This window comes from Salmo salar, chromosome 16 (genome assembly GCF_965601325.2).
Source record: "Salmo salar chromosome 16, fSalSal1, whole genome shotgun sequence".
Lineage (NCBI taxonomy): Eukaryota > Metazoa > Chordata > Actinopteri > Salmoniformes > Salmonidae > Salmo > Salmo salar.
This window is the reverse complement of record NC_138306.1, coordinates 85,670,519-85,690,000: the sequence shown is the minus strand read 5'-3', so window position 1 is coordinate 85,690,000 and position 19,482 is coordinate 85,670,519. Positions and strand designations below refer to the sequence as shown.

Genomic DNA, 19,482 nt, shown 5'->3' with positions numbered 1-19,482 from the left:
ACCCTAAAGACAGAGAGAGCAGCATCCATTATACTGGATTAAACCCTCCCCTAAAGACAGAGAGAGCAGCATCCATTATACTGGATTAACCCCTAAAGACAGAGAGAGCAGCATCCATTATACTGGATTAAACCCTCCCCTAAAGACAGAGAGAGCAGCATCCATTATACTGGATTAACCCCTAAAGACAGAGAGAGCAGCATCCATTATACTGGATTAAACCCTCCCCTAAACACAGAGAGAGCAGCATCCATTATACTGGATTAACCCCTAAAGACAGAGAGAGCAGCATCCATTATACTGGATTAAACCCTCCCCTAAAGACAGAGAGAGCAGCATCCATTACGCTGGATTAAACCCTCCCCTAAAGACAGAGAGAGCAGCATCCATTATACTGGATTAACCCCTAAAGACAGAGAGAGCAGCATCCATTATAGTGGATTAAACCCTAAAGACAGAGAGAGCAGCATCCATTATAGTGGATTAAACCCTCCCCTAAAAACAGAGAAAGCAGCATCCATTATAGTGGATTAAACCCTCCCCTAAAGACAGAGAGAGCAGCATCCATTATACTGGATTAACCCCTAAAGACAGAGAGAGCAGCATCCATTATACTGGATTAAACCCTCCCCTAAACACAGAGAGAGCAGCATCCATTATACTGGATTAACCCCTAAAGACAGAGAGAGCAGCATCCATTATACTGGATTAAACCCTCCCCTAAAGACAGAGAGAGCAGCATCCATTACGCTGGATTAAACCCTCCCCTAAAGACAGAGAGAGCAGCATCCATTATACTGGATTAACCCCTAAAGACAGAGAGAGCAGCATCCATTATAGTGGATTAAACCCTAAAGACAGAGAGAGCAGCATCCATTATAGTGGATTAAACCCTCCCCTAAAAACAGAGAAAGCAGCATCCATTATAGTGGATTAAACCCTCCCCTAAAGACAGAGAAAGCAGCATCCATTATAGTGGATTAAACCCTAAAGACAGAGAGAACAGCATCCATTATAGTGGATTAAACCCTCCCCTAAAGACAGAGAGAGCAGCATCCATTATACTGGATTAACCCCTAAAGACAGAGAGAGCAGCATCCATTATACTGGAATAACCCCTCCCCTAAAGACAGAGAGAGCAGCATCCATTATACTGGATTAAACATTAAAGACAGAGAGAGCAGCATCCATTATAGTGGATTAAACCCTCCCCTAAAGACAGAGAGAGCAGCATCAATTATACTGGATTAAACCCTCCCCTAAAGACAGAGAGAGCAGCATCCATTATAGTGGATTAAACCCTCCCCTAAAGACAGAGAGAGCAGCATCCATTATAGTGGATTAAACCCTCCCCTAAAGACAGAGAGAGCAGCATCCATTATACTGGATTAACCCCTAAAGACAGAGAGAGCAGCATCCATTATACTGAATTAACCCCTAAAGACGAAGAGAGCAGCATCCATTATAGTGGATTAACCCCTAAAGACAGAGAGAGCAGCATCCATTATAGTGGATTAACCCCTCCCCTAAAGACAGAGAGAGCAGCATCCATTATAGTGGATTAAACCCTCCCCTAAAGACAGAGAGAGAAGCATCCATTATTGTGGATTAAACCCTAAAGACAGGGAGAGCAGCATCCATTATACTGGATTAAACCCTCCCCTAAAGACAGAGAGAGCAGCATCCATTATACTGGATTAACCCCTAAAGACAGAGAGAGCAGCATCCATTATAGTGGATTAAACCCTAAAGACAGAGAGAGCAGCATCCATTATACTGGATTAACCCCTAAAGACAGAGAGAGCAGCATCCATTATACTGGATTAACCCCTCCCCTAAAGACAGAGAGAGCAGCATCCATTATAGTGGATTAAACCCTCCCCTAAAGACAGAGAAAGCAGCATGCATTATAGTGGATTAAACCCTAAAGACAGAGAGAGCAGCATCCATTATAGTGGATTAAACCCTCCCCTAAAGACAGAGAGAGCAGCATCCATTATACTGGATTAAACCCTAAAGACAGAGAGAGCAGCATCCATTATAGTGGATTAAACCCTCCCCTAAAGACAGAGAGAGCAGCATCCATTATACTGGATTAAACCCTCCCCTAAAGACAGAGAGAGCAGCATCCATTATAGTGGATTAAACCCTCCCCTAAAGACAGAGAGAGCAGCATCCATTATAGTGGATTAAACCCTAAAGACAGAGAGAGCAGCATCCATTATAGTGGATTAAACCCTAAAGACAGAGAGAGCAGCATCCATTATAGTGGATTAAACCCTCCCCTAAAGACAGAGAGAGCAGCATCCATTATAGTGGATTAAACCCTCCCCTAAAGACAGAGAGAGCAGCATCCATTATAGTGGATTAAACCCTCCCCTAAACACAGAGAGAGCAGCATCCATTATACTGGACTAACCCCTAAAGACAGAGAGAGCAGCATCCATTATACTGGATTAAACCCTCCCCTAAAGACAGAGAGAGCAGCATCCATTATACTGGATTAACCCCTAAAGACAGAGAGAGCAGCATCCATTATAGTGGATTAAACCCTCCCCTAAAGACAGAGAGAGCAGCATCCATTATAGTGGATTAAACCCTCCCCTAAACACAGAGAGAGCAGCATCCATTATACTGGATTAACCCCTAAAGACAGAGAGAGCAGCATCCATTATAGTGGATTAAACCCTCCCCTAAAGACAGAGAGACCAGCATCCATTATAGTGGATTAAACCCTCCCCTAAAGACAGAGAGAGCAGCATCCATTATACTGGATTAACCCCTAAAGACAGAGAGAGCAGCATCCATTATACTGGATTAACCCCTAAAGACAGAGAGAGCAGCATCCATTATACTGGATTAACCCCTAAAGACAGAGAGAGCAGCATCCATTATACTGGATTAAACCCTCCCCTAAAGACAGAGAGAGCAGCATCCATTATACTGGATTAAACCCTAAAGACAGAGAGAGCAGCATCCATTATAGTGGATTAAACCCTCACCTAAAGACAGAGAGAGCAGCATCCATTATAGTGGATTAACCCCTAAAAACAGAGAGAGCAGCATCCATTATACTGGATTAAGCCCTCCCCTAAAGACAGAGAGAGCAGCATCCATTATAGTGGATTAACCCCTCCCCTAAAAACAGAGAGAGCAGCATCCATTATTCTGGATTAACCCCTAAAGACAGAGAGAGCAGCATCCATTATAGTGGATTAACCCCTCCCTAAAAACAGAGAGAGCAGCACCCATTATACTGGATTAACCCCTAAAGACAGAGAGAACAGCATCCATTATAGTGGATTAAACCCTCCCCTAAAGACAGAGAGAGCAGCATCCATTATACTGGATTAACCCCTAAAGACAGAGAGAGCAGCATCCATTATACTGGATTAACCCCTAAAGACGGAGAGAGCAGCATCCATTACGCTGGATTAAACCCTAAAGACAGAGAGAGCAGCATCCATTATAGTGGATTAAACCCTCCCCTAAAGACAGAGAGAGCAGCATCCATTATACTGGATTAACCCCTAAAGACAGAGAGAGCAGCATCCATTATAGTGGATTAAACCCTCCCCTAAAGACAGAGAGAGCAGCATCCATTACGCTGGATTAAACCCTCCCCTAAAGACAGAGAGAGCAGCATCCATTATACTGGATTAAACCCTAAAGACAGAGAGAGCAGCATCCATTATAGTGGATTAAACCCTAAAGACAGAGAGAGCAGCATCCATTATACTGGATTAAACCCTAAAAACAGAGAGAGCAGCATCCATTACACTGGATTAAACCCTCCCCTAAAGACAGAGAGAGCAGCATCCATTATAGTGGATTAACCCCTAAAGACAGAGAGAGCAGCATCCATTATAGTGGATTAAACCCTCCCCTAAAGACAGAGAGAGCAGCATCCATTATAGTGGATTAAACCCTCCCCTAAAGACAGAGAGAGCAGCATCCATTATAGTGGATTAAACCCTCCCCTAAAGACAGAGAGAGCAGCATCCATTATAGTGGATTAAACCCTCCCCTAAAGACAGAGAGAGCAGCATCCATTATAGTGGATTAAACCCTAAAGACAGAGAGAGCAGCATCCATTATAGTGGATTAAACCCTCCCCTAAAGACAGAGAGAGCAGCATCCATTATAGTGGATTAAACCCTCCCCTAAAGACAGAGAGAGCAGCATCCATTATACTGGATTAACCCCTAAAGACAGAGAGAGCAGCATCCATTATACTGGATTAACCCCTAAAGACAGAGAGAGCAGCATCCATTATAGTGGATTAAACCCTCCCCTAAAGACAGAGAGAGCAGCATCCATTATACTGGATTAAACCCTCCCCTAAACACAGAGAGAGCAGCATCCATTATACTGGATTAACCCCTAAAGACAGAGAGAGCAGCATCCATTATACTGGATTAAACCCTCCCCTAAAGACAGAGAGAGCAGCATCCATTATACTGGATTAACCCCTAAAGACAGAGAGAGCAGCATCCATTATACTGGATTAACCCCTAAAGACAGAGAGAGCAGCATCCATTATAGTGGATTAAACCCTCCCCTAAAGACAGAGAAAGCAGCATCCATTATAGTGGATTAAACCCTCTCCTAAACACAGAGAGAGCAGCATCCATTATACTGGATTAACCCCTAACGACAGAGAGAGCAGCATCCATTATACTGGATTAAACCCTCCCCTAAAGACAGAGAGAGCAGCATCCATTATACTGGATTAAACCCTAAAGACAGAGAGAGAAGCATCCATTATAGTGGATTAAACCCTCCCCTAAAGACAGAGAGAGCAGCATCCATTATAGTGGATTAACCCCTAAAGACAGAGAGAGCAGCATCCATTATACTGGATTAAGCCCTCCCCTAAAGACAGAGAGAGCAGCATCCATTATAGTGGATTAACCCCTCCCCTAAAAACAGAGAGAACAGCATCCATTATACTGGATTAACCCCTAAAGACAGAGAGAGCAGCATCCATTATAGTGGATTAACCCCTCCCTAAAAACAGAGAGAGCAGCACCCATTATAGTGGATTAACCCCTCCCTAAAGACAGAGAGAGCAGCATCCATTATAGTGGATTAAACCCTCCCCTACTGTAACTCCCCAGTCTGAACAACAGATCCCGGATCAGAATCTGCTCACATCTCAACAATACACTGTGAACCAGGCTGGATGACAGCTGGGCCCTTTTTCAGAGTAGGACTGCTGATCTAGGATCAGGTCACCCTTGTCGAGATGATTGTATTCATTATGATCTAAAAGGCAAAACTGATCCCATATCAACATTCCTACTCTGAGAAGCTTGATACATACGGACCCTGGCTTCCCCAAATGTACGTCCTAAACCCAGACCAATCCCCTGAGCTACAGCTGAATATATTAAACTATGTTAACTCATCCAGACTAATCCCCTGAGCTACAGCTGAATATATTAAACTATGTTAACTCATCCAGACCAATCCCCTGAGTTACAGCGGAATATATTAAACTATGTTAACTCATCCAGACCAATCCCCTGAGGTTCAGCTGAATATATTAAACTATGTTAACTCATCCAGACCAATCCCCTGAGCTACAGCTGAATATATTAAACTATGTTAACTCATCCAGACCAATCCCCTGAGCTACAGCTGAATATATTAAACTATGTTAACTCATCCAGACCAATCCCCTGAGCTACAGCTGAATATATTAAACTATGTTAACTCATCCAGACCAATCCCCTGAGCTACAGCTGAATATATTCAACTATGTTAACTCATCCAGACCACTCCCCTGAGCTACAGCTGAATATATTCAACTATGTTAACTCATCCAGACCACTCCCCTGAGCTACAGCTGAATATATTAAACTATGTTAACTCATCCAGACCAATCCCCTGAGCTACAGCTGAATATATTAAACTATGTTAACTCATCCAGACCAATCCCCTGAGCTACAGCTGAATATATTAAACTATGTTAACTCATCCAGACCAATCCCCTGAGCTACAGCTGAATATATTAAACTATGTTAACTCATCCAGACCAATCCCCTGAGCTACAGCTGAATACATTAAACTATGTTAACTCATCCAGACTAATCCCCTGAGCTACAGCTGAATGTATTAAACTATGTTAACTCATCCAGACCAATCCCCTGAGCTACAGCTGAATATATTAAACTATGTTAACTCATCCAGACCAATCCCCTGAGCTACAGCTGAATATATTAAACTATGTTAACTCATCCAGACCAATCCCCTGAGCTACAGCTGAATACATTAAACTATGTTAACTCATCCAGACTAATCCCCTGAGCTACAGCTGAATGTATTAAACTATGTTAACTCATCCAGACCAATCCCCTGAGCTACAGCTGAATATATTAAACTATGTTAACTCATCCAGACCAATCCCCTGAGCTACAGCTGAATATATTAATCTATGTTAACTCATCCAGACTAATCCCCTGAGCTACAGCTGAATATATTAAACTATGTTAACTCATCCAGACCAATCCCCTGAGTTACAGCGGAATATATTAAACTATGTTAACTCATCCAGAGCAATCCCCTGAGGTTCAGCTGAATATATTAAACTATGTTAACTCATCCAGACCAATCCACTGAGCTACAGCTGAATATATTAAACTATGTTAACTCATCCAGACCAATCCCCTGAGCAACAGCTGAATATATTAAACTATGTTAACTCATCCAGACCAATCCCCTGAGCTACAGCTGAATATATTAAACTATGTTAACTCATCCAGACCAATCCCCTGAGCTACAGCTGAATGTATTAAACTATGTTAACTCATCCAGACCAATCCCCTGAGCTACAGCTGAATGTATTAAACTATGTTAACTCATCCAGAGCAATCCCCTGAGGTTCAGCTGAATATATTAAACTATGTTAACTCATCCAGACCAATCCCCTGAGCTACAGCTGAATATATTAAACTATGTTAACTCATCCAGACTAATCCCCTGAGCTACAGCTGAATATATTAAACTATGTTAACTCATCCAGACCAATCCCCTGAGCTACAGCTGAATGTATTAAACTATGTTAACTCATCCAGACCAATCCCCTGAGCTACAGCTGAATGTATTAAACTATGTTAACTCATCCAGAGCAATCCCCTGAGGTTCAGCTGAATATATTAAACTATGTTAACTCATCCAGACCAATCCCCTGAGCTACAGCTGAATATATTAAACTATGTTAACTCATCCAGACTAATCCCCTGAGCTACAGCTGAATATATTAAACTATGTTAACTCATCCAGACCAATCCCCTGAGTTACAGCGGAATATATTAAACTATGTTAACTCATCCAGAGCAATCCCCTGAGGTTCAGCTGAATATATTAAACTATGTTAACTCATCCAGACCAATCCCCTGAGCTACAGCTGAATATATTAAACTATGTTAACTCATCCAGACCAATCCCCTGAGCTACAGCTGAATATATTAAACTATGTTAACTCATCCAGACTAATCCCCTGAGCTACAGCTGAATATATTAAACTATGTTAACTCATCCAGACCAATCCCCTGAGCTACAGCTGAATATATTAAACTATGTTAACTCATCCAGACCATTCAGCCTGTGAACTGAACCGTCTCCCTGTCTGCTGTCTGCCTGTCTCCCTGTCTGCTGTCTGTCTGTCTGTCACCCTGTCTTCCTGTCTCCCTGTCTGTCTCCCTGTCTGCTGTCTGTCTGTCTCCCTGTCTGCTGTCTGTCTGTCTCCCTGTCTGCTGTCTGTCTGTCTCCCTGTCTGCTGTCTGTCTGTCTCCCTGTCTCCCCGTCTCCCTGTCTTCCTGTCTCCCTGTCTTCCTGTCTTCCTGTCTCCTGTCACCCTGTCTTCTGTCTCCCTGTCTGCTGTCTGTCTGTCTCCCTGTCTGCTGTCTGTCTCCTGTCTGTCTACATCAGAGTGGGAGAGATAGTTCTGACAGTTGGTGTAAATGATGATAAATGAAGTGAAGGATAATGACGTCTTCCAGACAGCTAGACTCATTTCCCTCTCTCTCTCTCTCTCTTTCTTCCTCCCGCTCTCTCCTTTTCTTCCTCCCTCTCTCTCCTTTTCTTCCTCCCTCTCTCTCTTTTTCTTCCTCCCTCTCTCTCCTTTTCTTCCTCCCTCTCTCTCCTTTTCTTCCTCCCTCTCTCTCCTTTTCTTCCTCCCTCTCTCTCCTTTTCTTCCTCCCTCTCTCTCCTTTTCTTCCTCCCTCTCTCTCCTTTTCTTCCTCCCTCTCTCTCTTTCTCTCTCTCTTTTTCTTCCTCCCTCTCTCTCTCTTTTTCTTCCTCCCTCTCTCTCTCTCTCTCTCTCTTTTTCTTCCTCCCTCTCTCTCTCTCTATCACATATCCATCCGTCATTATCACAATTTATAGTCCCACATCAATAGAATAGTGACCCAGAAAGATAGCAATTAAAGGAGCTAAGATAACATTTATCATTAAATGTTTTGCTCACTGGGTATATTTCTACTGCAGCTACACTACTGAAACCCTTTCACTACACTGCGTGCACAATTATTAGGCAAATTGTATTCCTCGGGATTCATTTTATTGTTGAACAAACACAATGCTCTCAGTCAATCCAACATGTTATTGAACCTCAAACCTGAATGTTTAACAAAGGAAAAGTGAGTTTTGTCTTTCTCAGGGAAATATATAAGTGTGCACAATTATTAGGCAACTATTAGTGTGCAGAATTATTAGGCAACTAAATTACAAAAATAATTTCTCTCAACTCACTTGTTTATTCTCAATTTTTAGACTAAGTGTAACAGATAAGTAACACAAAATGACAATTATATACAATTTTTGGCCTTTCAAAAATATTCAGTGACCCATATAGCCACCCTTATTTTCAATAACTGCCATGAGCCTTCCATCCATGGAGTCTGTCAGTTTCTTGATCTGTTCACGATCAATTTTCGCTGAAGCAGCAACCACAGCCTCCCAAATGCTGCTCAAAAAGGTGTATTGTCTTCCATCACTGTAAATCTCACGTTTGAGAAGGGCCCACAAGTTCTCAATAGGATTTAAGTCAGGTGAGGAAGGGGGCCAGGTCATTATTCAGGCATCTATGAGGCCCTTGCTGGCTAGCCAAGCAGTGGAGTACTTGGATGCATGTGATGGAGCATTGTCCTGCATAAGGATCATGGCCTTCTAGAATGCTGAGGACTTCTTCCTGTACCACTGTTTGACGAAAGAATCTTCCAGAAACTGGCAGTAGGTTTGGGAGTTGAGTTTCAGTCCATCTTCAACCCGAAAAGGTCCAACTACCTCATCCTCAATGATAGCAGCCCATACCAGTACCCCTCCTTCACCTTGCTGGCACCTGACTCAAAGTGGTGCCCTGTGTCCATTACTGATCCAGCCACGGGCCCATCCATTTGGTCCATCAAGAGTCACTTTCATTTCATCTGTCCATAAAACCTTTGAAAAATCTGTCTTCAGGTATTTCTTTGCCCAATGTTGACGCTTCAACTTGTGAATCTTATTCAGTGGTGGTCTTGTTTCAGTCTTCTTGACCTTGGCCATGTCTCTGAGCACTTGACACCTTGTACTTCTGAACACTCCAGGTAGGTTGCAGTTCTGGAATACGGTGGCACTGGAGGATAATGGCTTGCTGGTAGTTTGACGTTTAATTCTTCTCAAGTCTTTTGCAGTTAATTTGCGCCTTTTCTTCCCCATGCGATTTTTGCGCCCCAGTTGACTATTCGCAACAAAACGTTTGAATGTCCGGTGGTCACACCTCAATAGTTTAGCTATTTAAAGAGTGTCGCATCCGTCTGAAAGGCATTTTACATTTTTGGCTTTTCAGTGTCAGTTAAATATATTTTTGGCCCATTTTACCTGCGGTAATGAGGCTGCCTAATAATAATTATGCACACCTTGATATAAGGTGTTATTCACTTTCGCCACACCCTCCCTCATTACACTAATACATATCACCTGAAAATGATTCAATCCAATAAGCAGTCAAGTTTATATGGTTTGGAGTTGGAAAATGTGAATAGAAACAATGATAAGATCAGAGTACTCACTTGCCTAATAATTGTGCATGCAGTGTATAACAGCTGAACATGTATGAACTGGGATGGAGGGTGTTGGATAACAACACTATACCAGTGATATGAGATGACAGCAGTGACATCACAGACAGATATGGAATACGTCCCAAATAGGACCCTATTCCCTACATAGTGCACTGCTTTAGACCAGAGGCCCTGGGAGGCCCAAGACCCTTCCCTCCAGAGGCCCTGGGAGGCCCAAGACCCTTCCCTCCAGAGGCCCTGGGAGGCCCAAGACCCTTCACTCCAGAGGCCCTAGGGGGCCCAAGACCCTTCCCTCCAGAGGCCCTGGGGGGCCCAAGACCCTTCACTCCAGAGGCCCTAGGGGGCCCAAGACCCTTCACTCCAGAGGCCCTGGGAGGCCCAAGACCCTTCACTCCAGAGGCCCTGGGAGGCCCAAGACCCTTCACTCCAGAGGCCCTGGGAGGCCCAAGACCCTTCACTCCAGAGGCCCTGGGAGGCCCAAGACCCTTCACTCCAGAGGCCCTGGGGGGCCCAAGACCCTTCACTCCAGAGGCCCTGGGGGGGCCCAAGACCCTTCACTCCAGAGGCCCTGGGAGGCCCAAGACCCTTCACTCCAGAGGTCCTGGGAGGCCCAAGACCCTTCAGTCCAGAGTCCCTGGTCAGCAGTGCACTGTTCACAGTGTTACGGCGTCACCACAGCCTGGGGTTCGATTGCCAGCTGTGATCAGGAGTCCCATAGGGCGGCGCATAATTGGCCCAGCGTCGTTCGGGTTAGGGGAGGGTTTGGCCAGGGGGGCTTTACTTGGCTCATCGCGCTCTAGCGTTTCCTTGTGGCAGGCCAGGCGCCTGCAGGCTGATTTCGGTGGTCAGTTGAACGGTGTTTCCTCTGACACATTGGTGCAGCTGGCTTCCGAGTTAAGCGGGCGGTTGTTTAAGAAGCGGCTTGGTGGGTCATGTTTCGGATGACGCAGGATTCGACCTTCGCCTCTCCCGAGCCACGTTGGGGAGTTGCAGGGCTGAGACAAGATCGTAATCACAAAACCGGGGAGAAAAAAGGGTGCCATTTGGGACGTGACTCTGAATACATAGTGAACTAGCTGGAGGACAGACTGAGACCAGAGCTGACAGACCCAGAGACCCTGTAGAACAGACAACATCATGTCACAACACAACAGCTGAACCAGAGAGAAATACCCACAGGGAACAGAAACAATAAAACAGTCAACAACTGTGATTGAAAGGCCCAGCTGTTCCAGCTGCTAACGCCTAGTGATTTCTTCTGCTTTGGTTTGCATGGCAGCAGAGAGAAGAGAGAAGCACAGAGAAGGCATGCAGCCCCAGGGGACCTTGGGAAAGAAATGCCATCTTACCATTATGAAAATGCCAGAGTAACATATAGAGATACAGACGGCCTGCATCCTTTCCCTATATAGTGCACTACTTTAGACCCTAGCACTATAAGCCCTGGTCAAAAGTAGTGCACTATATAAGGGAATAGGGTGCTATTTGAGACGCAGCCTGTGTGTGTGTGTGTGTGTGTGTGTGTGTGTGTGTGTGTGTGTGTGTGTGTGTGTGTGTGTGTGTGTGTGTCTACCTGTTGGGAGTAGCGTTGTTGGGTCTGGATGGTGAAGTGTTCCTCCTGCTTGACGATGGTCCGAGGCAGAGTCTCTACTTCCTGGATGGCCTCCATGGTTACGCCCTGAGGCAGCACTTGGAACAGAGACGTTATGTACATGATGACTGACTTCTTATCAGGGTGCAGCACCGCCACATCTAGAGAGGGAGAGGGGGAGGGAGAGAGAGAGAGAGAGGGGAGGGAGGGGGAGACAGAGAGGGAAGACGAGGGTGAGGAGGGATAGAGAGAGAGAGAGAGCGAGAGAGGGAGAGAGGAGAGAGAGGGAGAGAGAGAGAGAGGGAGCGAGAGAGAGAGCGAGATATGGGTAGGAGAGAGAGAGAGATAGAGAGACAAAGAGAGTGAGACAGAGAAAGAATATAGGAGAGAGCGGAGAGTGGAGGGGAAAAGAGAGAGAAAGGTTAGACTCAGTACCACTGACCACTTGACAATAAAACCCATTGACAAGAGAGAAGAGTGCAGTGAAGGAGTGTAGGAGACATGCAGTAATGTATTGTGTGTTTAAAGGTTCCTGTAGGTACAGCAGGGTTAACATCTATGATTCATCAAAGAAGAAACCAGACAGTGGTTGCATCCCATATGGAACCCTATTCCCTTAACAGTGCACCATAGGTCATGGGGCTCTGGTCTAAAGTAGTGCACTACATAGGGAATAGGGTGCCATTTGGGACGCAAGGAGTGAGACATATCATCGGTGACACGTCCTAGAACATCCTGGAGGATATGAACCATTAGAGGTGTACAGTACTATCATCAGCTCTCTGTAGTGTCCACGTTCTTTATCTATAAGAGGGTTCATGTCTGGGTCTGTCTGAGTGACATGTCCTAGTCTGTTTGGTATGGATCCACCTTTTATTCTCTCTCTCTCTCTCTCTCTCTCTCTTTCTCTCTCTCTCTCAATTCAATTCAATTCAAGGGGCTTTATTGGCATGTGAAATATATGTTAACATTGCCAAAGCAAGTAAAGTAGATAATATACAAAAGTTAAATAAACAATAAAAATGAACAGTAAACATTACACTCACAGAAGTTACAAAAGACTAAAGACCTTTCAAATGTCATATTATGTATATATACAGTGTTGTAATGATGTGCAAATGGTTAAAGTACAAAAGGGAAATTAAATAAACATAAATATGGGTTGTATTTACAATGGTGTTTGTTCTTCACTGGTTGACCTTTTCTTGTGGCAACAGGTCACAAATCTTGCTGCTGTGATGTCACACTGTGGTATTTCACCCAGTAGATATGGGAGTTTATCAAAATTGGGTTTGTTTTCTAATTCTTTGTGGATCTGTGTAATCTGAGGGAAATATGTGTCTCTAATATGGTCATACATTTGGCAGGAGGTTAGGAAGTGCAGCTCAGTTTCCACCTCATTTTGTGGGCAGTGTGCACATAGCCTGTCTTCTCTTGAGAGCCAGGTCTGCCTACGGCGGCCTTTCTCAATAGCAAGGCTATGCTCACTGAGTCTGTACATAGTCAAAGCTTTCCTTAAGTTTGGGTCAGTCACAGTGGTCAGGTATTCTGCCACTGTGTACTCTCTGTTTAGGGCCAAATAGCATTCTAGTTTGTTCTGGTTTTATGTTAATTCTCTCCGATACGTCAAGTAATTATCTTTTTGTTTTGTCATGATTTGGTTGGGTCAAATTGTGTTGCTGTCCTGGGGGTCTGTGGGGTCTGTTTGTGAACAGAGCCCCAGGACCAGCTTGCTTAGGGGACTCTTCTCCAGGTTCATCTCTCTGTAGGTGATGGCTTTGTTATGGAAGGTTTGGGAATCGCTTCCTTTTAGGTGGTTGTAGAATTTAACGGCTCTTTTCTGGATTTTGATCATTAGCGGTTATCGGCCTAATTCTCATCTGCATGCATTATTTCTCCTACTCTCATACTCTCTCGTTCTCCTACTCTCTGTCTCTCACCTCTACATCTATCTCTATATGAGAACATACATAGGTTTTAATGCACTGGTATGAGAGGGTTTATGTCCCTGCCTGCAGCAGCAATGTGTGTCTGTATTCTGTCTGTAATCGGTCTGAATCCTGTCTGTATTCTGTATAAGATGCTCCATGGTCTATTTATACCTCTGTGTTTATTGCTTCATTCAGCCTGCTAATAACCTGGCCGACAGGAACCATTTGATATCTCATTACTGCTGATGAGACTCAATCACAGCAACACAATCATCACAGACATGGAACTGCTTCCTGTCTTTCCCTCGTTCTCTCTCTCATCACAGACATGGCACTGCTTCCTCTCTTTCCCTCGTTCTCTCTCTCATCACAGACATGGAACTGCTTCCTCTCTTTCCCTCGTTCTCTCTCTCATCACAGACATGGAACTCTCTCTCCCTCTATACTATACCTCTCCTCTCCACCTCTCTCTCTACCTCCTCCTCTCTCTCCTTCTCTACAGTACCTCTCCTCTCCACCTCTACCTCTCTCTCTACCTCCTGTCTCTCCTTCTCTACAATACCTCTCCTCTCCACCTCTCTCTCTACCTCCTGCTCTCTCCCCCTCTACAATACCTCTCCTCTCCACCTCTCTCTCTACCTCCAGTTCTCTCCCTCTCTACAATACCTCGCCTCTCCACCTCTCTCTCTACCTCCTCCTCTCTCTCCATATCTACAATACCTCTCCTCTCTACCTCTCTCTCATCCTCTTTTCCTCTAGCTCATTCTAATAATCTCTTCTTCTCCCTCTCTTAATCTTCCTCTCCTGCTCTCTCCCTCACTTCCTCTGTCTCACTCCCTCTCATCCTCTCTCACTCCCTCTATCTCACTCCCTCTTTCCCTCTCCCTCTCATCCTCTCTTCCTCTAGCTCATTCTAATAATCTCTTCTTCTCCCTCTCTTAATCTTCCTCTCCTGCTCTCTCCCTCACTTCCTCTGTCTCACTCCCTCTATCTCACTCCCTCTCTACCTCTCCCTTTCATCCTCTCTCACACCCTCTCATCCTCTCTCATTCCCTCTCTCTACCTCTCCTTCTCATCCTCCATCTCACTCCCTCTCTACCTCTCCCTCTATCTCACTCCCTCTCTACCTCTCCCTCTATCTCACTCCCTCGCTACCTCTCCCTTTCATCCTCTATCTCACACCCTCTCATCCTCTCTCATTCCCTCTCTCTACCTCTCCTTCTAACCCTCCATCTCACTCCCTCTCATCCTCTCTCATTCCCTCTCTCTACCTCTCCTTCTCATCCTCTATCTCACTCCCTCTCTACCTCTCCTTCTAACCCTCCATCTCACTCCCTCTCATCCTCTCTCATTCCCTCTCTCTACCTCTCCTTCTCATCCTCTATCTCACTCCCTCTCTCTACCTCTCCTTCTCATCCTCTATCTCACTCTCTCTACCCCTCCCTCTCATCCTCTGTCTCACTCCCTCTCTCTACCTCTCCTTCTCATCCTCCATTTCACTCCCTCTCTACCTCTCCTTTTCATCCTCCATCTCATTCCCTCTCTACCTCTCACCCTCCATCTCACTCCCTCTCTACCTCTATCTCATTCCCTCTCTCTATCTCTCCTTCTCATCCTCTCACTCCCTCTCTCTACCTCTCCTTCTCATCCTCTATCTCACTCCCTCTCTCTACTAGAGGTCGACCGATTAATTGGAATGGCCGATTAATTAGGGCCGATTTCACGTTTTCATAACAATCGGTAATCGGTATTTTTGGCCACCGATTTGCCAAATCTTTTTTTTTACACCTTTATTTAACTAGGCAAGTCAGATTAAGAACACATTCTTATTTACAATGACGGTCTAGAAACGGGGTTTAACTGCCTTGTTCAGGGGGGATTCGTTTTTGCAACCTTCGGTTACCAGTCCAACGCTCTAACCACCTGCCTTACATTGCACTCCACAAGGATTAACAGGCTGACTACCTGTAACGTGAGGGCAGCAAGAAGCAAAGGTAAGTTGCTAGCTAGCATTAGACTTATAAAAAACTATCAATCTTAACATAATCACTAGTTAACTACACATGGTTGATGATATTACTAGTTTATCTAACGTGTCCTGCGTTGCATATAATCGATGCGGTGCCTGTTAATTTTCATTGAATCACAGCCTACTTCGACAAACGGGTGTTGATTTAACAAGTGCATTTGCAAAAAAAGTACTGTCGTTGCACCAATGTACCTAACCATAAACATCAATGCCTAACAGGAATATTTAGACTTAGCCACCCGTTAGATAAAATACGGAACGGTTCCCTTATGTCACTGAAAGAAAAAAACGTTTGTTTTCGAGATGATAGTTTCCGGATTCGACCATATTAATGACCTAAGGCTCGTATTTCTGTGTGTTTATTATATTATAATTAAGTCTATGATTTGATAGAGCAGTCTGACTGAGCGGTGGTAGGCAGCAGTATGCTCGTAAGCATTTATTCAAACAGCCATTCGCTGTGCTTCAAGCATTGCGCTGTTTATGACTTCAACCTGGGTGGGTATAATTTGTGGAACGTTCCAACAGGAATCTATTCCAAAAACTTCGTAAATAACAAGGTTTCCAAAAAACAACGCATACAAAGTTGTATAGCGGCAGAATAAGATACCGGGTAGGGAGTGGTCTATTTCATTGCGTTTTTCACTCATCACGTTTATTCAGAAAAATGTCTCTCCTCACATGTCTGTTTGCCTATGGACAAACATTAAGAATAAGCTACGTGGTGAGTTGATGCCTATTCGGCAGCTAGTTAGCTAGGTTTGTATGTGTTGCTACTTTGTATGCGTTGTTGGTTGGCAACCTTTTACTTTACGTTTTTTGGAACAGATTCCTGTTGGAACTTTCCACAAATTATACCCACCCCTTCAAGCCTGTCAACTCATAAGATTAGGCTGGTGTAACCGATGTGAAATGGCTAGCTAGTTAGCCGGGTGCACGCTAATAGCATTTCAAACGTCACTCGCTCTGAGACTTGGAGTAGTTGTTTCCCTTCCTCTACATGGGTAACGCTGCTTCGAGGGTGGCTGTTGTCGATGTGTTCCTGGTTCGAGCCCAGGTAGGAGCGAGGAGAGGGACGGAAGCTATACTGTTACACTGGCAATACTAAAGTGCCTGTAAGAACATCCAATAGTCAAAGGTATATGAAATACAAATCGTATAGAGAGAAATAGTCCTATAATTCCTATAATAACTACAACCTAAAACTTCTTACCTGGGAATATTGAAGACTCATGTTAAAAGGAACACCAGCTTTCATATGTTCTCATGTTCTGAGCAAGGCACTTAAACATTAGCTTTCTTACATGGCACATATTGCACTTTTACTTTCTTCTCCAACACTTTGTTTTGCATTATTTAAACCAAATTGAACATGTTTCATTATTTATTTCAGGCTAAATTGATTTTATTGATGTATTATATTAAGTTAAAATAAGTGTTCATTCAGTATTGTTGTAATTGTCATTATTACCCAAAAATAATAATAATCGGCCGATTAATCGGTATCGGCTTTTTTGGGGCATCCAATAATCGGTATCGGTGTTGAAAAATCATAATCGGTCGACCTCTACTCTCTACCTCTCCTTCTCATCCTCTATCTCACTCCCTCTCATCCTCCCTTCCTCTCTAGTCATGATGGCATTCAGAGGGACAGATCGTTGCAATAGAAAACAATGCCTCATCTATACAGAGCTGTGTGTGGAGTTGTAGCTGGCTGACATGCTGCTAGACTACAGCCACATCTGCCTTCATTAAGACCGTATCCACCAGCCACTGTAATGGATGGCAGAGCAGTTCATAAAGAGCAGAGTAATTGATGCCAGAGTCATCGATCACACCGCCTGTTTTCCCAGCACTGTTACTGCACAAAAGTTTAACTATTTTCCACTTGCGACGCCTGGAGCGCTTTGCCAAAAAATAGTCCACCCACACTATCTGAAAACACTGGAATTAAAGGCTTCAGTGGTACTTTGAACAGACTCAACCCCCCCTCGCCTAATCCATCAGACAGAGGTAACTGGAGACCAGAATAATGGAAACCATAGAAACTGATGGATGGCAGGGTGGTGTGTTGAGCCCAGAGGGAAGATAAGCGGTTGGTAAACGGAGAGAGACTGCAGTTTAGTTGATGGTGAGGCTTTTTTATTTGGCAGAATCACACAAGGGGTATGTCTGAAATTGCGCTTTACTCCAAATATAGTGAACTACTTTTGAGTGAGTCCATATGTGGGTCCTGGTCAACAGTAGTGCACAACACAGGGAATAGGGCGCCATTTAGGACATAGCCCAACTAGTACCCTATTCCCTATATTGTGCACTACTTTAGACCAGATCCCTATTCCCTATATAGTGCACTACTTTAGAGCAGATCCCTATTCCCTATATAGTGCACTACTTTAGACCAGATCCCTATTCCCTATATAGTGCACTACTTTAGACCAGATCCCTATTCCCTATATAGTGCACTACTTTAGACCAGGGCCCTATTTAGGATGCACACTTGTCTTTATAGTCTCCCATTGGAGTGTGAGGTAGCTAGCCATGTTAATGAAGGCCACAGCTGCAGCTCCAACTGGCCCTGTGATGATTCAGTCTGTTCAGTAGACAGACAGACATCACCACAACATCCCTCAGGCCCTGGTCTCATCAACCCTTTCTCTCTCTCTGTGTGCCCCTACTCTCTCTCTCTCTCTCTCTCTCTCTCTCTCTCTCTCTGCCCCTGGCCTCATCAACTCTGTCTCTCTCTGTCTGTGCCCCTAGCCTCATCAACTCTCTCTCTCTCTGTGCCCTTGGCTTCATCAACTCTCTCTCTCTCTCTCTCTCTCTCTCTCTCTCTCTCTCTCTCTCTCTCTGTCTGTGCCCCTAGCCTCATCAACTCCCTCTCTCTCTGTCTGTCTCTATCTCTGTGCCCCTAGCTTCATCAACCCTTTCTCTTGGAAACTTTCAACACTCTAGAAATAGTTGTATACCCTTCCCCAGATATACAGTACCAGTGAAAAGTTTGGACACACCTACTCATTCAAGGGTTATTCTTTATTTTTACTATTTTCTACATTGTAGAATAATAGTGAAGACATCAAAACTATGAAATAACACATATGGAATCATGTAGTAACCAAAAAAGTGTTAAACAAATCAAAATATATTTTCGATTTTCGATTTCTTCAAAGTAGCCACCCTTTGCCTTGATGACAGCTTTGCACACTCTTTGCATTCTCTCAACCAGCTTCACCTGGAATGGTTTTCCAACAGTCTTGAAGGAGTTCCCACATACGCTGAGCACTTGTTGGCTGCTTTTCTTCCCTCTGCGATCCAACTCATCCCAAACCATCTCAATTGGGTTGAGGTCGGGTGATTGTGGAGGCCAGGTCGTCTGATGCAGCACTCCATCACTCTCCTTCTTGGTGAAATAGCCCTTACACAGCCTGGAGGTGTGTTGGGTCATTGTCCTGTTGAAAAACAACTGATAGTCCCACTAAGCGCAAACCAGATGGGATGGCGTATCGCTGCAGAATGCTGAGGTAGCCATGCTGGTTAAGTGTGCCTTGAATTCTAAATAAATCACTGACAGTATCATGAGCAAAGCACCATCACACCACCACACCTCCTCCTCCATGCTTCACGGTGGGAACCACACATGCAGAGATCATCCACTCACCCACAACGCATCTCACAAAGACACAGCGGTTGGAAACAAAAATCTCAAATTTGGACGCATCAGACCAAAGGACAGATTTCCAATCTGTCTAATGTTCATTGCTCGTGTTTCTTGGCCCAAGCAAGTCTATTCTTCTTATTGGTGTCCTTTAGTAGTGGTTTCTTTGCAGCAATTTGACCATAAAGGCCTGATTCATGCAGTCTCCT

The 19,482-nt window shown here is 44.3% G+C and overlaps 1 protein-coding gene and 1 long non-coding RNA gene across 8 annotated transcripts in view; one reads left to right on the top strand and one right to left on the bottom strand.

Annotated features, from left to right (window-relative positions):
• Positions 1–19,482, bottom strand: part of dmd (dystrophin) — a 424,484-nt gene that overhangs the window by 251,158 nt on the left and 153,844 nt on the right. For all 7 annotated transcript variants that reach the window (XM_082963114.1, XM_082963111.1, XM_082963108.1 and 4 more), the window contains exon 8: positions 11,641–11,819. In XM_082963114.1, coding sequence (XP_082819240.1) covers positions 11,641–11,819 — 179 coding nt within the window. The remainder of the gene's footprint in view (positions 1–11,640; positions 11,820–19,482) is intronic.
• Positions 1–19,482, top strand: part of LOC123727909 (uncharacterized) — a 42,641-nt gene that overhangs the window by 9,695 nt on the left and 13,464 nt on the right. The gene's annotated exons all lie outside the window — the stretch shown is intronic.